At 48.7% G+C, this 21,473-nt stretch overlaps 2 protein-coding genes across 5 annotated transcripts; one reads left to right on the plus strand and one right to left on the minus strand.

Moving 5' to 3' along the window:
* The first annotated feature begins 1,898 nt into the window (after positions 1-1,898).
* ZDHHC4 (zDHHC palmitoyltransferase 4) lies at positions 1,899-10,758 on the plus strand. Its single transcript, XM_075104617.1, has 7 exons — positions 1,899-2,327; positions 2,409-2,539; positions 4,692-4,765; positions 6,458-6,636; positions 6,737-6,862; positions 7,480-7,724; positions 8,809-10,758. The coding sequence occupies exons 2-7, from the start codon at positions 2,417-2,419 to the stop codon at positions 9,091-9,093; spliced, it is 1,032 nt and encodes a 343-aa protein (XP_074960718.1). The 5' UTR covers positions 1,899-2,327; positions 2,409-2,416; the 3' UTR covers positions 9,094-10,758.
* On the minus strand, positions 10,672-20,091 carry E4F1 (E4F transcription factor 1). Of its 4 annotated transcripts, none has more exons than XM_075104616.1 (14): positions 19,905-20,091; positions 19,323-19,474; positions 19,087-19,183; positions 18,468-18,673; positions 18,131-18,251; positions 17,696-17,848; positions 17,198-17,364; positions 16,434-16,658; positions 16,001-16,106; positions 15,266-15,483; positions 14,694-14,892; positions 13,281-13,441; positions 12,415-12,477; positions 10,672-11,762 (listed from the first exon to the last, which is right to left on the minus strand). In XM_075104616.1, exons 1-14 carry the CDS (start codon positions 20,059-20,061, stop codon positions 11,415-11,417), a joined length of 2,373 nt encoding a protein of 790 aa, XP_074960717.1. In that variant the 5' UTR covers positions 20,062-20,091; the 3' UTR covers positions 10,672-11,414. The 4 variants fall into 4 exon arrangements, with proteins under 4 accessions (XP_074960717.1, XP_074960716.1, XP_074960715.1 ...); XM_075104615.1 differs by having other exon boundaries at positions 19,087-19,186; XM_075104614.1 differs by having other exon boundaries at positions 16,434-16,661; positions 19,905-20,090.
* Between the last annotated feature and the right edge of the window lie 1,382 nt (positions 20,092-21,473).

A 21,473-nucleotide genomic window follows, 5' to 3' on the forward strand; every position in this document is an offset into this window, starting at 1 on the left:
GCCTTTCACATTCCTATGTGTCACTGCTGCAAGGGACTTGAGACCCCCTCCTCCTGTCCTCTCCATCTCTGGTGTCGGTGATGCTCTGCTAGAGACGGGGACATGGCTCTTTTCTCGCAGGTTCTGCACAAACACAAATCTCCTCAGCAGCTGAGACCTGTGGGCGTTGCAGGGAGCATGTACTGCCCTCCCATGTTGACACAGAAACACACACACCTTCCTACAAAACGTCGGGGCATCTTTGCTCTCCACTGCAAAAACACTGCAGCAGATATTCTTTTTTTTTTTTCCAGCTGGTGAAGCAATTGATTCTTTTCCCACCATTTTAACATGACTTGAGTACTTTAAATATTGACAGTGAATTTTAGTTCCTGCAAGAAATAAGTTATGGGATTCGACGCTAATGAAAATATTGTTTCCTCAAAAACCTTCTGCTAGACTTTGATCAGACAAGACTTTTTACTCATTTTCACGGCACTTGGATTGAATCAGCTTCATTTCTCTCAGGCTCAACCTACTATTAAAGTATCTGCTGGTAGGTTTGTCCTTGAGCACAGCCTACAAGGCCATGAAGAGCGGACGGAGCTCCTGGGCAGCGCTGGTGCAGCTCCATGCTGTGCGCAGGGACCGCGGCGCACAAACCCAGCCTGTCTGCCCAATATATATAGACAAACCAACCTCCTCGTGTGCGGGCGCTGCCACCATCCCCCCCGTCCCCGGGCGCCTTCCACGCTGCCAAGCTTGCCAGGTTACATCCGATGTCCCAGGCAAACCTACAGCCGTACCTGGGGCAGGGCAGAAATTTTGCTGGATCAGTAGGAAGGGAAAAAATGGCTTTTTTGCAACATCCTCCATCAGGAGGGAAGTGCCTCGGGCTGCACTCTAGCTGTGCCCAGGCAGTATTTTGGCTGCATTTCTCTCTCTCAGGTGCTGAGTGGCCGTGTTGGGGGCCAAAAACTTACTAGGGGAAAAATAGATCCCCTTCCTGAAACCCAACCTCACCTCCTGCTGCCGCGTCCCCACCACGCAATTAATCTCCTCCCGGTGCCAAAGTGGCCCGAGCACCCCTCGAAGGGCTTACCTGTCATGCCCGACACCCAGCCAGCGGCAGACTGGGACCCGGAGCTGGCAAAATCATCACAGCACCTTCGAAGCTTTTGGATCGGTTACCGGCGGCAGCAACCGGCTGAGTTTCTATAGCAAATTCTACCCAGGCACCGTAACCTAATCAGTGGCTCATTAGTGGCGCTCCGGGGAGCCGGGGCCGGGGCGGTTTCAGTTGTCAGCCGCCATGTAAGGAATGGGCACAGGACCTTTATCTCCTGCAGCTTTAGCCCACCTCAGCCTGGTTCTAGACCAGGTCCCTGTGGGTGCCACAGCAAACACACCCCCCCTTCCCGCAGCACATGGTGCACAACGGTGAGAGGAGGCCCCGTGTTGAAAGCGAATGTAATGCTCTGAGCTCCTGCAGAAGACAAAAGGGTTTTGCTTTAGGGGAGATTTTACCAAAGGCAACGAATCTGAAGAAATTGTGGAGATTCCCAAGAAATCGCGCGGGGCGCGCCATGGCAGCGTCACGCAGGACCTCTGGGAACAGATGGAAACGCTGCTCAACTGACGCGGTAACGAGCCGCCCAGGACCCTAAGAACGTCACACACAACTCTGGGATTTATAAAAATTATTTAACTTTTATTTCTACTGCTTTAATCCTCGTTTCGTGCTGCGGAGGCAGGACGACGGCCGCGACGGCCCCCTCTCCTCACCGGCCTCGGCGCCGCCAGGAGGTGACGGCCGATTTCTCGCTCCATGTGGAGACGCTCGGCGAGCGATTAGCCGGCCTCGGGGGAGGGGCGGGGTGAGAGCGCCCCCTAGCGCGGGGGAGGGCGCCGCCGCCGGTGCGGCCTGAGGGGAGCGGCGCGTCCCGCCCCCGGTGTCGGCGCCCTCCGGCTCCCGTCCCGGTCCCTCGGGGCTGGGGAGCGTCGCCCCCCACCGCCCCGCAGGTGTCCCCAGAGCACCTCGGGCTCTTGCTGCCCCGGGGCTCGGAGGCCGCAGGCTCCCGGCCCGCCGCCCTCAGCGGCCTCCCCGCGCCGTGGTGCCCGGGCCGGGCAGGGCGTCGCGGCCCGGGGTGTTCCCGCCGCAGGCCCCGAGGCCTGGCAGGCGTTCCCTCCCCCGCCAAGAAGCTGGGCCTGGGGCCGTACCGAAACAGATAAAACACAGCTATAAATCCCAGTTTCTCCCGCGGGGGGCTCGGGGGTGCGGCGGGACACGGAGCCACTGCGCCCCGTCTTCGCCCTGTCTTCGCCCCCTCTTCCAGCGGCCACCAAAGGTGCGAAGCGCGGCTCAGCCCAGACACGGCCCCACAGAGCGGCACGGCCGGGCACTAACGGCTGCGTCCGTTGCGTTGCAGGGCTCGGGATGGACTTTCTGACCCTCTTCTTGATTTACTTGTGTTTTGTCCTGGCCACCGCCACCCTGCTCTGCGTCTGCTCGGGAAGGAAGGAGGGTTTCCTCGCGAGAAGCATCAGCAGTGCAAGCCAGGTAAAGAACTTGGCTTTCAGAGCCATGATCAGCTCCCGTTCTGGTGGTCTGCCCTAGTTCGTTGTGCTAAAATTAATGCAACTCCTGTATTTCTCCTCCGTAAACAATTCTGGTGTATGTGGTTAGAGCAGTGATAACGGTATATTTCATACTTCATCCTATTTTGACAACTGCTCTCAGGTAAGTGCAAACCAGGATTGGAAATAGAAACATGTTTCCTTCTGGCTGCTGAGGTCGTGCCCAAGCAAGTAGTAAAAAACCATTTGTGTTTTACAGCCCCCGTTCCCACCGGTGCCAGTCTGGCCGCCCGCAGCAGCCGCGGGGTAGTAGTAAGGCTGGAACATCTTGCAATGCTAAAAGTACATTGTTCAGGAACCCCATGAGGCATCAGCTTTGAGAAATTAAATAATAATGAGGCCCCAACTATTGGCAAATTTATGGTATTTGCTGCTGTCATTAAAAGGAAAAAGGTGGGGGGAGGTTTGAAAAATAAAATAGAGGATTATAATGGGTAGCACATATTTTAGGGGGAGCTCTTTAACATCTGATTGTCTAATTGTGCTGCAGGCTGTAGTTTCCTAAGAAAGGGGGAGGAATGAAGAACTTTAAAAGAGGATTAAGAATTGGGGTTTTATTGTAAAAATTGAATGAATTGAAAAGGCAGGAGCTTATTTTTCTGTCTGTTGTGCTGTGTTTGAATAAAGAAGGAAAAAAACAAGTGTAGAAGTTTCAGAAGGGAAAGCATGAGAGAATTATAATTTGAGTTGTAAATAATATTTAATGCTGTTCACATGCGTCTAAACATGATTTTTATTACTAGTATCATACTTTATTTTGTTTTATAGCCACACAGATCCCTGTGCAGAGTTTATTATTTTCCCACATTCCTTAATAGCTGCTTCTGTGAAACGTGTGTAACGATCAGCAATTAAAGTATTGCCGTGATGTGAAGTCACTGTCTGGAGAAATGTAATCGATACTTGTACGCTTGAAATGAATATGGGTAATCCTGAATAGTCTCTCTAGATGCTGTATTTTAAATTAATTTCTGACTAATTAATGAAGCGTATAAGCCTGGAAGTTTGTTGGAGTTGTTTGGCTGCACTCCTTTAAGATCCGCTGAAGCATTGTGAGCAATACGGAATGATTGACTTGCAGAGAGCACAGCTGTTTCTAGCTCTGTGACAAGTCACTTCCACCCCCCGGCCTGATTTCCTTGCCGCCAGCGATTCAGTTGTGCAATTGCATGCAGGTTGCTTTTCTGCCTGGTTGTGTGTTTCCTATCACAGTACACAGCCTCCTTTAAAAAGGACTTGTTACTGGAACTGCTGATATGAGGCGTACCAGTTAAAAGAAAAATATTTAACATCATCTCAGCTCTACATATGCTTTTTGCCTTCGGTCTTTCACATCTGAGACAAGAAGCTCTCGCTGCATGTTTTCTTTCCATGTCAGCTAGAAATAGGCTCAGCTGCTCCAATTTTTCCACCACTGATGGAGCAGCATGTTGCTATCGAGACCTGTCATCCTCTGAACAGCGGAGTCAAACAACTCCGCAGTCACAGGCTATGGCTGAATGAAGACAGGCAGTTTTCTTCTTCATTGTGTCTAGTGTTTTTGACACAGCGGTTAGGTGGACATGGAGTTACCAGTCGGGGTCATAGCTGCAGTTGAAGAAACCATGGATTTTTTTTTTGTGGGGTTTGTTTGTTTTTTGGTTAGGTTTTTTTCCTTCTTCTGGAGGATAGCAGGGCTTTATCCCTTTGCTTATCTCTGCTTGCATCTGTCAGATGTCCTGATGAAGCATATTGCAGTTCAGAAATTGCTCAGTTCTATCCCCTGCTTAACCAGTTACCCAGTCTATAACCTGAGATAAGCTCCTTACAACTTTCACACATTAACCCAGATACGTTTGTTTGTGCCTTCTGGGCTTCCAAGAATGTGGAACCTCACTGCCATTTTGAAAACCCCAGCAATGTGCCTGTCTGTATTCTTAGGAGCTCAGATGCCCCTGAAAATGAGCTTCCTCCCTGGTGGCATGGCTGCAGTGATAAATAACTGGGGGATTCGGTGACTTATGTTTTCGTTTGAACATTGCACAAGCCAGAAGTGATGTGCAATTCAGATAACACAGTGTTTTCATTTGCTTCAGGTATTGTCATTTGTAATCCCCGCGCGGCTCCAGAGTGTGACACAAAGGGTGTTTCACAGGCTCTTCCACACAAGGTATTGCACCTTTTTTCATGCTTTTTACCTTATGGGTTTTTTTACTAATATTTCTGGCCGCTGTAGGTGACCTCCTGCTACTGTCAGAGCTTTCGGTATTATCCTTAGAGATTCTCGCTTCATTAGGGGTGCTTGTCGGGGATTACAGATTCCCTTTAAGGTCTGCCATGCTGTTGTCCTCCTTTTTCTTGCTTATTGTTGGGAAGATGGTGCCCTGAAATATTTGAACATATTGACAAATAAAGATAATGTGGCTCAGTAGCTTCCAGCGTAACAGATGTTGGTCACACTGGCGGGAGCCTGCATCCACAAGAGAATTACAACAGACTCTCTGGCAGCTGCAGAGTTAGTTTAGACAGAGTTAGTGATCCCTATCCTCTCCCTCAAATCCCATTAGTCTTAGTCCAGCAGCTTGAATGTCCAGGTGGCTCAAGGGGGAGCTGCACCGCTGCCAATGCGCAGCCTGCTGTGTTAAGGTGAATTTTGCAGCATCCTGTAAACCTTGGTGCTTTAGGATCTGCTTCAGGAACGACTTAAATACCTTTCCTCTGGAGGCAGCAACTCCAGTACGACAGACGCTTCAGGGGCCTAATGTCTATAGCTGTTGAATGTGCTACAGTTGTTTTGTTGCCTGCTGTGCAGATTCTCTGGTGTTAAGCGAGCCCAGCCCAAGAGGGTGGTTACGCTGTCAAACGTGCCGTCAGCAGCGAGCAATTATCTGGTGAGGCCGGTGTAGTTGCCATTGCTGGGTTATGCTGCACGCTGGAGGCGCTTTGATCCTCCGCGCACACCCTTCGACCACATCACCTCATTCAAGAGAGAGGTTTTCAGTTGGTGCAGAAGTCCAGCGAGGTGCAGCTCTTGAGGGTATCTTCTTCTGGCCCTGCAGTTGAGAGGAGACTCCACAGGATCCTGCTGGATTGCACACAAGAAATGGTGTGGGAGAGTGGTAGAGGAGAGCTTGTCTGCAACAGACTTCCCGCTGTAGTAAAGTACACATCACTAGTTGTTTAAAACTCACAATAAAAGTCCAGAAAACAAATGTATAATGCAGAGAACTGTGGTAACTGAACGTTGCTCTCCTAATGGGTGGCTTATCTGAGCGTCCGTTTGCCTGCTGAAAGTTGTTGCTCAGGAGGATGCATCCCAAACCAACCTGCATGCCAAACAGTCGTGCAGCTTGCCTCGCAGAAGCTGTCATCTGCTGACAGGTCAGAACTAGTTTCATGTAGCAATTTGCCATTGCTAACCTCCTGCCACGCTTATTTCGTAATGGCTGCATATATTATTACAGTTTAAGATTACCTTTTACCAGGGTTTTCTTTGCTTTCAGAGCAGCACACAGCAAATGTCTCCTGGCAGAATGTTTTGTGGCCTGTTGCTGTGGCATATTTCAGCAGCAGGAAGGGTGCTTTGTACTTGACCCTACTGTTGGAAGAACAATCCGAAGGGGGTGACGATGATGGAAGTGAATTTAGCTGGCATATTTAAAGGAGACTATGTGGGAAGAAGAGAAGGGGAAGCCATTGGGTGGAGAAAACACTATTAATATGCAATCCATGCTGGCCTGAAAACCTGAAAGAGGTGTTTCCTTGCATTTGGAGAGTCTTTGCTGATCACCTCTGAGTGTACTTGACCTGTTTGTTAAGCAGGATGCTGCGTATTAAATAGGCTGTCCCCTTTCTGTTCCAGAAGCTGTTTGTTTGTTGTCCTGCACATAGCCTTGCAAGCTGCAGTGTATGGAGAATACACATGGGAAGTGTTCGTTTACTGCTGGGAGCTGCAGTTCCCCCTCTTCCTCCTGCTGCTGCCCTACCTGCTGCTGGCTGGGAACATGGGCTGCTTCATTCTCTGCTCCCGGGCCGATCCTGGTAAGCTCATGCTGACTGTGAGCTGTAGCTCCTTGAAAACAGAACCTAAAAAATGTTACAAACACCATTACTTTTATTGTTTTTCTCATTTCTTTCGCAGGTGTAATAACAAAATCAAATCATGCGTCATTGGTTAAGATTTATGCATACGATGGTGTGTTTTTTCAGAAAGGCGTCATGTGTCCTACATGCAACATGGAGAAGCCAGCCAGGTCAAAGCACTGCAGTAAGAGGCTTTTTCAAATTAATTCTCCATCAGTAACTGCGGTTCACGCTACATCTTGTCTGTTACCCAGCGCGATGCACGCAGGATTGCGTTCGTTTTCCTGGGGTCCCGAGTCGCGGCTGCCCTTTGCCCAGCCATGGAACTGTTTTGCTGCCGTTTCTTCTCACAGAAATTACCAGTTCTGAGGGCATCAGGTGGGGTCAGGAACAGGCAAGGTTTTGAGCATCTGGAAGTTAAGTGAAAAATGCTCACCTGTCAAGACCCGACTTCAGGATTTTGTCTTTCTCTTGAGAAATTTCCTGTTATCACCTAAAATAAAGCTGGGAGCTGCAACCTCTACCCTTCATACACTTTGCTAGGCAGTACTGTCAGAGAAACCAAAGTCTTTGAGCTGCAGCCTTGGTGAATGAAAGAGGAAAGGAGATACAGGTCTTTGGGTTTAGTTTTATGATAGGCAGTTTAAATTAATGTATGTCCTTAAAAAACTATCAATCAGCTAAATCATGACCATATTTCTCAGATTTTCAGATGAAAAAACTACCCTAACCTGTCTAAAAATAAAACTGATGACTTAAAAACCAAATAACTGAACTGCCTTGTCATTCACTCCTCACCAGGTTTCTGCCGTGTGTGTGTACATCGTTTTGATCACCACTGTGTGTGGGTCAACAACTGCATTGGTGCCTTCAACATGAAGTATTTCTTCCTTTACCTCTTCACGCTGACTGCCATGGCTGCGAGCATTGCAACCGTCACGGCAGCCTTCCTCATCCAGGCGGTGCTGCTGTCAGGCATGATGCGTGGGAGGTACCTCGACCACCAAGGACAGGAGCATGCTGTTGAGATTCTCTTCCTCATTCAGGTCAGTTTATGCTGTCTGGGTTATTGGCTTATAAAAAGGTCTGTCTCAGTGTTTGCTTTCAGGAATCATGCAAGTCCTCCTGTTCTCACGGGCAGGATGTGGGCAGGCTGCAGGGTTTTTACCAACTTTACTCAGCTAATCAAGTTTAGGAAACTGTCATTGCAGAATACTTTAAAAACATGGGATTTTTCTCGCAGCACTTCATTCTTTGAGTTTCTGTCTCCAGGCTGCTTTCACTCAGCAGATCTGATTCATAAAGAAGGCCCTTACATTCCAATGACCGTCTACTGTCTAACATTTAGGACATGGTTGACAATCCTTAAGATACCTTCAGGGAGATGTTAAACCAGGAGCCTGCTGCCCTGGAGTTTAGACGCTTGGATATTTTCTTTCACATAAAAGTAAAGGGTGACTTTGAGTCTCTCTAGCACTTGAGTCCTTTGCATTTCAATCCCCTCGTCCCTTCCTGCAGTATGGCAGTGAGGTGGTAAGTAGTAAATGCTTTATCTTTTCCTCATCCTAGACAACAGATCTTTCCGCCTTGTGGTCTTAAAAAGGGATCTCAGTCAGGGAATGTTTGCTCGGGTTGGACCAGTACCATTACCATTCCAGTACATACTGGAATTTAACTCAGAAAAGAGCTGCTTAAACTGCATCGTGTCAGCAAAGCCTGAAGTTGCACCAGATTGTAGCCCCTTCATTTGGCAGTTTGTTTTCAGATGATCTGCATTAATGTGTTTTGGGTTTTAGTTTTAATTAAAAGACTCAGCAAAAAAAAGCCAAACAAGCAGAATTCCAATATGAAATACAAACAGTCATAGATGGGTGTGGAAAATGCTCCCACGTATTCTCAGAGGCTTGCGAGGAAATATATTTCTGGAAATCTCTGTGCTTTACTCAGAGATTCAGTGCGGAATGGCCCGTCCCTGAGCTGGGCGGGGGTTAGGGCTGTGACCTCGTTTCTGGGGCTGCACGGTTACATGTCCATACGGATGCGCAATCCGCCTGGTGCGTTGCAGCGGTCACATGCCTCCATCGGATTTGATGCTCCAACTTCTTAACTACGTTGTTATTTTCTTTGCAGCACCTTTTCTTGACTTTTCCTAGGATTGTCTTCATGCTTGGTTTTGTTATCCTTCTCACACTCGTACTGGGTGCGTACTGCTGCTTCAGTCTGTGCTTGGCCTTAACCAACCAAACTTCCAATGAATGGTATAAGTCCCGAAGACCTGGGTGTTCCCACCACCCAGCGCTGCAGCCTCATGACAGACAGGCTGTCTACAAAAACATGTATTCTAAAGGAGTCTGGATGAATTTAAAGGAAATCTTTAAGCCTCCTACAGCATTGGAAAGGAAGAAGAAAACATGAAGATAATGTTCTTTATATGTGCATTTTTAAACTTTTTGTAAGACTTTATTTCATCAGCATGTTTTGATGTCCCAGCTTTTGTAAAAAGATACTCTATTCCAATGAAGTAGTTGGAAACTATGTTTTCATAAAGCCAACCAGTCTTTAAAAAACTGGAGTTATTCCGAGTTTATCCGTAACGCTGCCCCTATGTGTTGTGTCCGCGGCCTGTTCGTCGTTTCAGACACAATCGTGGTATCGAAGCAAGCTCTACTAGAGAAAGGCTCGGCTGTGGAACACATCCACAAGGAACCTTTTTTAATGATTCCCGTTTGTGTGCTGCGTTATACCACTGTGTAACAGGCAAACTGAGTTCCTCAGTCACTTGGGTACATCTTAAGTAGGTCTTCCTGCAGGATCATAGCGATGCCGCACATGTGGAGGTGGTAAACATCTGAATGCACAGATTTGTCAACTATTCACATTCCCCCTCCCCCTTGCAGGAAAACAGTAACCCCCAGCTGAGTGTGTTCAGCTGGGAGTTGCTGTTTTTCGCAGTACTGTGACGAACAGTGCCTCAGCAGAGCACCGTTTATGATACGTCAGTTGGTGAGATCCCTGAGAGCAGGTACGGAGAGGCAAGTTTGGTCTGGCTTACTGAAGTGAATCTTTTTGTCTGGGAAGAGCTAACAGAGAGCTGCTGTGAACCTCAAGGAAGCTTCATCTTCTTGTATTGCCTTTCTTTGGCAAATGATTAACCCACTATTCTAAGCAGTAAGTAGAATAGGTTGCATGTATCTAGCTGGAAAAAAGTATGATTACTGGCAGAGTCTTAACCTACGGAAACCATGTTCTACTGCAAATGTGCACTAGTATGGAGCACCTGTATCTCAGAAAGGAAACTACCACAAGTGCTACTCCTCCTTGATACCTATTTTCACACCATTCAAAAGAAGGTGCCATTTCAGCCTCAGAGTCATGAGAATGGTGGACTTCTGGACAACATTTCAGCATCCTTAAGAGGGTACCAGAAATTTGGTGTTGAGCTCTGGACGTACAGCCCCTGGCAGGTGACAGACATGGTCCTTCAGGCATTTCTCACCTTTATCACATTGTTTGATACAGCTGTTCACAGCGAGAGGCTGTGTCTTAGGCATTTCTTTATATTTTGGGCATTTGGCAGCAGGGGCAGTTACAGTTGCTGAGGGCGTTTCTGGGGCTGCGCACCTGCCGTCACTGAAGAAGCTGCTTCCAAAGCACAGCAGTGACTTGGCCTTCCACTTCTGTGCAGGTGAACACAGAAAGGTGCCTCATCAGTGTCCCTCAAGACGACCCCCTGCCTCAACGGTGGAAGACAAAAGCAGGCTTACAGCTATGCAAGTGACCTTCTGAAATCCCTCCAACTAAGGCTCACCTGAGCTATCTCCAAAGCATAGATGTACTGGCTGCTTTGAGAGGCTTGCCTTCGTTTTGGGAAAACCAGTGTGTTTGACTTACCCAGCAATGAAGGTTTCTTAAGCACAACATTAAGTGGCCCTTTTCTCCTGCCAGAAAGTCTTCTGTTCGTGTGACAATAGAGCAGAAATTGGAAAAACAGAGTAAGAACTTTAAATAACTTTATTTCTAAAAATGTATTTACATGCCAAATCTGTACAGTATGCAATTAAAAATTCGTAAATGGTTTTCAAAAAAAAAAAAATCCTATACAATATGGCTTTACACACCAACAGACCAGCTCTCAGAGTAGCCTGTCTGGCATTGCAAGGGTACAATGACGCATTCTTTCATAGACCAGTACATAAGGCTACTTGTCCAGGATATAAAATAAAATACTGCAGTACCATGCCTTAGGAGGACTAAAGTAGTGAGGTTAAAGGCATGAAAGGTTTTGAGTGGTGGTGAATGCACCACAACTCCTTAAGTTTGGTTTTTCTTGGTTGCTTTTAAATGCATATGATTAAGTAGTCTCTTACGAGACCCTACACACCTGCTCCGCTTTCCAAATCCTTTTAAATCTAAACACCAGAGCACTGCTGTCCTGTGGCCAGAGGTAAATGCTTCGCAAAGGATCTTCCTTTATTTGAGGCAGCTGAGGCTGTCACATACACCGTATCTGTCACATCCACAGTATAACCACGCAGAGGTTTTTAACTGTTATTTTCATGTTAAATAGAAACCGTCTTGGGGCTGTACCCTCCTCTTAAGCCACTTACCTAGAAAAGCGTTCTCTCCCTTGCTCTCTGAACAATTACAATGGCAAACTTAGGACTCATCCAATTCCCCAAAATGGAGAAAAGCAGTAACTTTTACATCAACATCTGTCACTAGCCGCAAGCTGTTCTTTACACAATCACAGTCTGGACTTCCACCTCCCCTTCCTGGGAGGTGATCACAAACTCTCCTGCATGTTCCATTATTTCAATGTCCTCAGATGCCACCATCGTCACTGTTGCTTCTTCCGTCTTGATGCTACCCTCTGTAGTCAGCACTGCTCCTTCCCCGATGGCGGAAGCCAGCGTCATGGCGACCTGCTCCGTCAGGCTTTCGGGGGTGGCGATGGTGATGGTGTCCGCAGCATCGGCGGTTACTTCAGAGTTTTCTGCCACGGTGACGTTCTGTACGATGATCTGGTGACCAGAGTTTGCTTGATTTACTATTTGTTGCACAACCTTCATAATATGGCTGTCAACCTACGCGTAGAGAAGAGAGGCCATGTTATTTCTCGGTGTATTGTACAGTTACCATCGCCATAAACAGTGCCTGATGCCCAGCAGGGCAATACAACAAGCAGCATTTAATTCCAGTTTCCTCCAGCTGTTCACCAAAGTTCTCATCGCCCCGAGAACAGCAGAATCCTACAACACGTCACACCTCACATTGCTGAAGATGTGCACCAGCAGGGTACTGCCCACAGAAAGTCAGACTACTCTTTGTAGAAAAACCTTAACAGCGCGTGCCTGGACACTTTGACTGCAAGAGCCTAGCCAGGCTCTGACTTTGCAGCGAGCATTACTTCCAGCATTCAGGAATGCCTTAGGAGGGTCATTTCTGCAAGGCTGAAGTGTTACTGTACAGTTCCACTCGGCCAGCAGCTGTGCTCTTGCGTGTGAAGCCATGTAAGTCACCAGCCACCATCACCGAGAGGGCCTGGCATTAACAAAGCTCAGTCAAACCCAGTACGACCAGTATTATGTTTCTATACAGACAGGTCTGCAAAAGGACAGAGGGTAGGTAAACTAGTTATTTGAGGTTGGTTTTATTAAGCATGACTTTTAGACACTAAGAGTGATTCATGTAATTTACAGCAAGTCCCCAAAATAACAGTTTCTGTGGCTGCTTTACCTCGTGCCTTGTTCCCTCTATGATTTCATTAGCTTCGCTGGTCTCCATGTCTTCAGTAGCAGTCTTGAAAGACAAAACAGGATTATTTCCTCTTTACATTATTATAAAAAATTCTTTTATCACCAAGGTAAAAGACATTAAGCTCTTGTAAAAGGAGTCTTTCTGTTCCCCCCCATGATGCAGTAACTCCTTTAAAGACAACTCCTTGAAATTCCCTCCAAATCCCATTATCAAGAGCTACTTAAAAGTAATGCAAAGTGCTCAAAAATAACGGAAAGAGGACATCCTCTCTCAGCAGGACTCAGCCAGCTGGCAGGGTTTTCTCCTATTGGAGGAAAAACTACGGCAGCACTAAAGGGACTCAATAAATGAACGGTGTTATCCTGCGCAGATGAGTACTGGCTCTTTTTCTCCCCTTGGTGACAGCGAAATGGGTAATTCGTTGCTTTTGGCAGCCACAGCCAGTTAAAAACAACAGAGATTATTTCGGACAAAATAAGCTCAATAGAAATGGGAGACAGGAGTGGGTTGAAGTTGAAGGAACGTTGAAGCAAGTTTGTGAGGACATAAAATCTGGATTGGTGAGAAGTTCTCAGTCTCAACCTGAACTACTCCAGTGAACTACTGTCGATCTTCCCTGCGTTCTCATCATCCTGCCTAGGCTACGTGCAGGACTTCAGAAGTCGGATGCAGTACGCTCCCGGTGCTCTCCTGAACAAGATTAATCCTGCTTAGTCCTAGCATTGGGTAGAGCCTATTTTACCTTTTCCCAAAAACCTACATGAGGAACATGCACAACTGCAGTTTTTACTGACAAAACGCTGTGCTAAGCTCAGGAGGAGAGGGCTGTTTGCCCCATTTCTCACCTCAATGATGTACTCCTGAGTGTCCGCCACCACCGAGGAAAACTCTACCAGAACAGTGTGAGGATCTTCAGAAATGACCGTTGCAGCCAAGTTGTCAGCTGACTGACTTTCCTCGGACACTATCACTTCCTCCACCTCTTTCAAAGCAAGGAGGCAGCCACCTGAATGGTATGCCAGAAATACATTATTTTTCATAACCACCTCAAATACAGGAACACCTGGAAAACACCACATGGCACAAACGAGACCCCTTTAACAGGAGGCCGCTGACAAGTGACCAGCAGCCAGATGACAGGCTCCCACCCCACCAGGGCAAGTGATGGCCTAGAAGAGGCTGACATGACACCAGGCAACGGAACTGAGCCTCGAGCAGAGCAACTGTCCAGTGTTGTCTCAAAAAATACACAGCTAAATTCAGATACGTAAAACTATATAGGATTTCAAAAGCCATGTCTAAAGAACACACAGTAAGACTTCTGGTGTATTTTAAGTCGTATATCTTTCTGCTATGCGTTACATTTCAGTACCTAGGAAACTCCCCACCCCCCCTCCAGTAAAGTTGTAGTGTCCTTTAAAATCTCAATACATCATCACCACCACCCAAAGAAATTTGAAAATCCATGCTTAGGAGCTAAAGGAGCAGCATGTCCAGTGCAACTAATCCATCAAACAAGATTATCTGTCAGAATTTAACTCCACTTAAGACATTTTCTTCACAGAACATCCAGACTTCATATTCTTACAGGATTTCATCAAACCCCCAAATTAGTACTTGTTTAATGCAAAAAAAAAAAACAAACCACCCCAATTGTCAAGTTTAACCATAACAATATGGGCCACATCAGAAGTTTTACAACCCTCTCACCTCTTCCCCAACACAGACATCAAGCTTTTTCTGGCATTACTTTGCGAAAATGTTTATTTTCTCCCTCTTTGTGCATAGCCTTGCAGCAGAGCCGCTTCACAATTCGGGGCAGGCTCTTGTAAGGTGTGAGGGTCTGTCTTCCCCACTTAGGGCAGGGGCAACATTGCAGAGACCACTTAAGCCACAGTTTGGAGCAAAGAGCCCACAGCACCCCTGCGGTTAGATTCTTATTGCAAAGTGTGGTTTGGTTATCTTTCCCTTTATTTAGACGACCTAGATTTTTTATTAGAACCAGTTTACGGCTGTTCGGTCAGCATTTGGTCAGGAAGATCACAACAGAAATATTCATTAATGTAGGTAAAAAAAAAAAAAAAACGCATCTCCTTCTGATGTGACTGAGATGCAGATGAACAAATGGCCTTGGAGAAAGGTCGTTAGATCCACTCTGAAAAATCATTACCTTTCAGCCAAAAAGGAGATCGTCCAAACCCAATCCTAGAACAACACATGCGCCCCCGCCCCAACGCAGACAAGCTTTGCCACCTCACCTTTGGTTTTTAAGTGCCTGTTGAGAGTGCCGTGCTCTGCAAACCCTCGCCCACACTTGTAACACTTAAAAGGCTTTTCCCCCGTGTGATGGCGGATGTGGCGGACCAGCGAGCCCTTTTCCCGAAAGCCCCGACTGCAGTACTGGCAGACGTAAGGCTTATCCTCCAAATGCGTACGGAAATGAACTTGCTGGGCGTTCTGCGCAAAGAGAGAAGCAAGAGGAGAGCAGCTAAGGGGAAGGACAAACTCAAGCAAGCAGTATTTTATCTTCCAGGGTAGAAGTCAACATCTTTGAGGGCTTCTTCTCATGTAAGGCATGATAAATACTTGGGTTTATTATTATAACGTAATTTTTTCACACACGAAGGAACAGTTTCTTCACAAATGTGAAGGTTTTAAGATTGTCCCCTCTTTTCCCCACTAAAACAAAAGCTCCTTCTGGAGCTTCTGCTCTTACAAGAGGCAGGCGAGCTAGCATTTGTTCTTTCAGGAGCAAAGCCTCCTAACTTCTCCCAAATCCTGGCTCTGGAAAGGAAAATCTGAAGGCAAGCCTGTTGTGAGGGAGGCACACCTTTGTCTTGTACCGCTTGCCGCACTTCGGACAGGAATACGGCCGCTCATCAGAATGCACTCTTCGATGCCCCTTCACATGCGCAATGGTCTTGTAGAGCTTGCCACACTCTCCACAGCGGAAACGCCGCTCATTCACATGGACTTCCTGATGCTTTTTTAGCAGATAGCCCTTCGTGAACTCTTTGCCACACTCCTCACACTTAAAAGGCTTGTAATCTAGAGAGGGAGGGAGGGAACACATGGTTGATACAGGACAAACCAGTAGTAGCAAGTATCTAGTACATGCCGTAACAAAATTCGTACAAAAAAATTAACCCACAGAAAGAGGGAAATTGTTCTCAGCTGCATGTGTGGGCTCTGTCTCATTCGTAAGTGAATTCTGCTCAAATGGGGCTCTCACGGCCTTTGGTGCCTTTCAAGCAGCAGTTCCAGCCTATCAACCCGTTCTCCCTCGTCAAACTTTTTATCGGCCTCATCACAAAATTCTGCCTCCAAGGATGCAGTGCAGGCTCTGAAACATGGATGCTTTTTTGGTTTTTTAAAATATTTCTTTTACCATCTATTCTAGAGCTCAGCCGAAGTCAACCTTTTCATATCTGTGTGTTAAGCATCAATTGACTTTGCATGGCTGGCCACATAAAGGCATGGGATTTGAAACAAAGCAAGCTGTACCATGCTTAAGACGATGGTTAGACACGGTACATTTTAGGCAACAGCGTAAGCAGAATTTTACCTAAGTGACCTTTGATGTGCGTTTCAAGGGAAGCAGCTTCACTGAAGGCTTCATTACAGTGAGGGCAAACGTAACTTTTGTACCCATTTGTTCTTTCTGCATTTGTCTGTTGGAAAGAAAATGGTAAAACATAAAATGTTTTTTGTACTAGTGCGTACAGTAAGTGTCACTAACCAAATTCCCAACTAAACACGCCAGATTTGACAAGAAAGAGATCTATATTGTTAACAGGGGAGAGGGAGCGTGTGCGTACCAACACTACATTTAAAGCATGCGTGAAAAACGTAACTATAAAAATTGACACAAAGACCCAGGCCCAGGGAGAGACAGGCTGAGGATAAGGTGTGGGGCGGGGAGGCTGGCGGTGCTGTCCGCAACCAAGCGAAGGCAGAGAAGATTGAAAAATTAATCTATTCATGGAAGACAAACATACAGACTCCACTTGTTCTACTTTAACACACTGTTCCCCACACGGCTCCTCTTCTGATTCCACCACTTGATTTTCTAGTTCTTCCGTAGCAGCTACAGGAGGCTCATCTGGCTTCTGCATTTCCTCCATAGTGACTCTCTCTATCACAATACCCGAATTCCTCATGGCCTGCCTCAGCAGATTCTCGCTGCTCACTTCCCCCTCACACGGCAGCTCCTCGGAATGTGACTGCTGAAGGAATAAACAGCCCAGGAATTGGTACAGGAAATACACAGTTAGCCCTTTTCTTACAGCAATGTTGATACGCCAGTCGTTCTTCGTAGGGTGTCTAATGCTGCGATATCAGGGTGAGAAATCAACAAGGGAACAACCTTGGGCTGGGGAGGAAGGTGAGGTGAATCTGTACCCTGAAAACAAAGTCCAAGGCATTGATAAGCCTTTGCTTCTACCACAGGGTCTCATAGCAGGGAACGGTCACCAAAAACACCCTCTCACCTTCTGCACTGTCCAGTACGTGGTGGTGAACCCTGCACATCCCCCTGTATGCTACCGGCATGCCGCTAAGCTCAGCAGCAGCAGATGGCCAGACAGGGTCAGAGCTGAGTGCCTTCTGTGTTCTCGGGTGAAAGAGAAGCTAATTAACCATCTACTTCCACCACACAGATTTATTCTCGGCACCCAAGAACATTTTGTTCATGAGGCGAAATACTTCAAAATGTTTCTCTGTGTAAAACACACGAAGGGGATTTCAGAGAAACGCCACTCACATCTTGGTCCAGGGATTTCGCATCCACAACGGGAAGTTCCTGCATTTGGACGTGGACTTCATGAAGAACGTTGCCTTTTGCATCGGTCACGAGGTGAATCACGGGCGAGGTCTTGATGGGTTCACTCGTTATTGATGAAACCGTGTCTGCACTTGAACTACAGGATCCTTCAAGAAAAGCAGCACAAGGAATCACTTGGTGTACTGCCACCCCTCGGCAATTTGCCGCACTCTGCGCAAAAATGTGTCTCAGAACGCGCGGTGCCTGGTAAAGCTGTCTTTCTACCGGATTCTCAAACATCCTCCACACTCAACGCCTGGCTACGTGCACTTCAGGTTAATAGTTTAGCTCTATAAATTACGTTTTTTGTGTATAAATGGTACAAACTCAATACCACAGCAATATTTTTTTCATAAATGAGAATGAATTTGTAGTTCAAGCGCCAGGAGCACGCTCAATTTTATCAGGCGCAAGGCAGGTACTCGCAGCACCACTGACCTGTTGGCAGATCATCTTTGTTGACTACTATTTCTTTGTTCACGTTGAAGCGAATCTTTTCGGTGCAAGGCGTCAGAGATTTCAGGTGCCGAGTCAAAGCTCCCGATTCCCGGAAGCTTTTCCCACATTTCTTGCATTTGTAAGGTCTTTCATCTGGAAACGACAAGAATCAAACCAATGGTATTAAACTAACGACGGCCAGTATTAGCTCTACGTGACAGACCACGAGAAGAACGCTTTTGGCTTCCAGCAGCGAGCAGACCGTGCTTATCCCAGAACCTCGCGCTGCCTCCCGGCACCCCGAACGTCAGGGAGCTCCACGGCCTCAGCTCAGAAGGCGGAAAGCGGCAGTAAGTTCCACAGGAAGGTAAGGTGGACAACCACGCCCAGCACACTCTGGCAACGAGGAACTCGTATTTTGGAGAGCTGTCTTACCAGTGTGACGGCGATGGTGTCGAATCAGAGACCCTTTTGTCCTAAAGGAAGTTCCACAGAGTTTACATTCATAGTCCTTTCTGCTGCTGTGAGTGATCATGTGAGCTTTGAGGATGCTGGCCTATGGAAAGAATTCCGGTTTAAAAGATGTTCCAAAGGGTGAAGGACTTTACATTTCAGCTGTAAAGAAAAGCAACGCTCCTTCTGAAAGCAGAACTTTCCTTTCAAAAGCGTAGCATGCAGCAGAGAAGCACGTTGTTATCGAGCCTTGAGGTGCCTGAGCTAACAGCTAGCCTAAGTAACTCGCTAACCCAAGCGCAGCAGAAGCGACACTTACTGTTTTAAACGTCTTCTGGCATAACTCGCACACATATCGCCCTTCTTTGTTAACCAGCAGCTTAATCTTTATCAGTTCCGTGGAAACATCCTGCTCCTGATCATCGGGGTTGCTTTGCTCTTCAGCGACCTCTCCATCAACGCGACCGTTTGGGTTTTCGAAAACATGGTCTCCTGCAACAATGACTTCTTTGATGTGCCCACTGCCTGGGAAAAGGGGACGAGGACAGTTATGTTCTCCACAGAAGAGAGCTTTACACAACTAGAGCCATTCCTTTCAGCATTTCACACGGCAGGAAGGAGAAACGGGTGCTTTAAACCCAGAATACGGGTCTTTGCAACGTTCTCGTTATCGCGGCATAAATATTAAAATGGATGTTTCAGGAGCGGAGTTTTAAATCCAGTTTGTATTAATGCAGAGAGAATTGCGAGGCTGGCCCAGCGGTGCCCGTCTCGCTCCCCTGAGGTGTCTGAGGCGTCGCTCCGCCCCAAGCACCCGCACTCAGCAGCACTGAGGCGTTGCTTACCTGACCACAGCACACACCAAACACAAGAGGACAGTGAGCAACTAACTACTCCCAACCCAGCAGGGGAGGGAAGGCAGGCGTCTCGGAGCTCACCGACTATAGCTGACGCATTGCCGATCTCCTCGGCTATTGAAGATGCTTCAACCACGATATGAGCGACGGTTATCGACTCCTCGACGGAGGGAACCACCTGCTGTAACAGATCACATTTTAGCAGAAAAGTTTTATTACCTTTAAAAGCATCTTATTCTGTTCTCTCCCCTCCAACCCAACAGACCGTTGCGTCCTAATTATTTTCAGCCACGGCTCGAGGAGAAGCCTGCTGTCACCTTTTGTACTTCTTGGTTGAGGAGACCTGCTGACGCAGCAGTGAAAGCTTCTGGAGCTCGCTGGCACACCTTTTGTAATTTGTGCTGCACAAATTCTTCCAGGGAGGTAAACTCGGACTGGCAGCGACCGCACTTATGCACGTCGTCTTCATCTGCGATTTAAAAATTACGTCATCGGTTGAGCAAAATACGGCACCTGTTAAGGAGGAGGTTTACACCGAACACTCCGGTTCGGGTGAGCTCCCAGCCCGGGGGGGGAGGAGACGCGGGGGGGTGCATTGCCGAGGGGTGTTTTCGCCCCTGCGAGGGGCCGATGCCCGGGGCGGAGCGGGACGATCGCCCCCGGGCCGGGCTCCGGCGGCCCTGGGGAGGGACGGGGAGCTGAGGGGCACCGAGACCCCGCCGCGACACCCCGCTGAGGGAACCGGCACCGCCAGGGCCCCCCCCGGTCACGCCGCCCCGCGCCCCCTCAGGGGCCTCCCGCCCCTCCCCGGGCCCCGCCGCCCTTCAGGCCCCGCTCTCCCCGCGGCTCCGGCCGGGGCCCTGCGGCGGCGGCGGCACGGCCCGCCCCGCGCCCGGTACCTTCCTCGCTGAAGGGCGCCGGGAAGCCAAGGAAGGCGGCGGGGCCGGCGGGAGGCGCGGCGGGGCCGGAGCCCTCCGCCGCCACCCCCTCCCGCTCCTCGGCGGCGGCTGCCGTAAGCCCCGCCGGCCCCGCGCTCGTTGCCATCGTGGCCTCCATGTCGCAACGAGCCGCACCGCCAAGATGGCGGCTTTACGGCCGTGTCGTCATAACAACGGGCCGCGTGCCGCGGGACGGGCACCCGTGTCGGGAGGGCTCGGCGGGGAACGTGGTGCCGCCGCGCCGGAGTTCCGGGGCCGGAGGGTGGAGCCGCGGGGACCGGATCGGGCCCCCTCCCGGTGACTCAGCTGGGTGAGGTTTAACAAGGCCAAGTGCCGGGTCCTGCACTTGGGTCACACCAACCCCATGCAACCCTGCAGGCTTGGGGAAGAGTGAATCATAGAATCATTAAGGTTGGAAAAGACCTCTAGGATCATCAAGTCCAACTGCCAGCCCAACACACCCAGGCCTCGTAAACCATGTCCCCAAGTGCCACGTCTACGTGTTTTTTGACCACCCCCAGGGATGGTGACTCCCCCACCTCTCTGGGCAGCCTGTGCCAATGCTTGACCGCTCTTGCAGTGAAGACATTTTCCCTAATCTCCAATCTAAACCTCCCCTGATGCAGCTTGAGGCCATTTCCTCTAGTCCTATTGCTTGTTTCTTGGGAGAAGAGACCAACCCCCATCTCACTGCAACCTCCTTTCAGGTGGTTGTAGAGAGTGATAAGGTCTCCCCTCAGCCTCCTGCAGGCTAAACACCCCCAGCTCCCTCAACTGCCCCTCATCACACTTGTTCTGGACATGGCCATGTTGCTTTTCCAGCCACAGAGTGGCTGGAAAGCTGCCCTGCGGAGAAGGCCCTGGGGGTGCTGGCTGACAGCCGGCTGGGCATGAGCCAGCAGTGCCCGGGTGGCCAAGGAGGCCACCAGCCCCCGGGCTTGTGTCAGCACTGGTGTGGCCAGCAGGAGCCTGGCAGGGATGGGGCCCCTGTGCTCGGCCCTGGGGAGGCCCCACCTCGAATGCTGGGCTCAGGTTTGGGCCCCTCGGGACAAGAAGTGCCTTGAGGGGCTGGAGCGTGTCCAGAGAAGGGCAGCGGGGCTGGGGCAGGGTCTGGAGCACAAGTGTGCTGGGGAGCGGCTGAGAGAGTGTCACCAGAACGGGTAATAAAGCTCCTTAACAACAATGTAGTATTAAGAAGCAGGCAGTCTTTATTATAGCGCTGGATACACAGGGGATAATTCCTCCTAGCGTGCATACCGCAAGTTGCGATAGACAGAGCTTATATCGCACAGTTATATACATATACATTAGACTTCCCGGAGTAGTTATACATATTCATTCTGTTTCTTGGAACTAATTATAATACTTGCATCTTAATTACCCATGCGTTTTAAATCCCTTAGGAGCCCGTGGAGAGGTATCAGGTGGTCTCCAATGGTCCCTAGCGGTTTGTTGAAGGGGTGTTTTTTGTGCTTTCCATGAACTCTGAGTCCTTCTTCCATACATGGGTCTGAGTTGGCCCATCAGGTG

Source organism: Phalacrocorax aristotelis, chromosome 10 (genome assembly GCF_949628215.1).
Source record: "Phalacrocorax aristotelis chromosome 10, bGulAri2.1, whole genome shotgun sequence".
In the NCBI taxonomy this organism is placed as follows: Eukaryota; Metazoa; Chordata; class Aves; order Suliformes; family Phalacrocoracidae; genus Phalacrocorax; species Phalacrocorax aristotelis.

Excerpts from the sequence above, each read along its gene's own strand:
- ZDHHC4 (XM_075104617.1), top strand. The coding sequence starts at position 2,417 with ATGGACTTTCTGACCCTCTTCTTGATTTACTTGTGTTTTGTCCTGGCC. Across the intron at positions 6,637-6,736 it reads CTGCTCCCGGGCCGATCCTG|GTGTAATAACAAAATCAAAT; the intron begins GTAAGCTCATGC and ends TTTCTTTCGCAG. Across the intron at positions 7,725-8,808 it reads AGATTCTCTTCCTCATTCAG|CACCTTTTCTTGACTTTTCC; the intron begins GTCAGTTTATGC and ends TTTTCTTTGCAG.
- E4F1 (XM_075104613.1), bottom strand. The coding sequence starts at position 20,061 with ATGGAGGCCACGATGGCAACGAGCGCGGGGCCGGCGGGGCTTACGGCA. Across the intron at positions 18,252-18,467 it reads GCCAGAAGACGTTTAAAACA|GCCAGCATCCTCAAAGCTCA; the intron begins GTAAGTGTCGCT and ends TTCTTTCCATAG. Across the intron at positions 11,763-12,414 it reads TAGAGGGAACAAGGCACGAG|GTTGACAGCCATATTATGAA; the intron begins GTAAAGCAGCCA and ends CTCTACGCGTAG.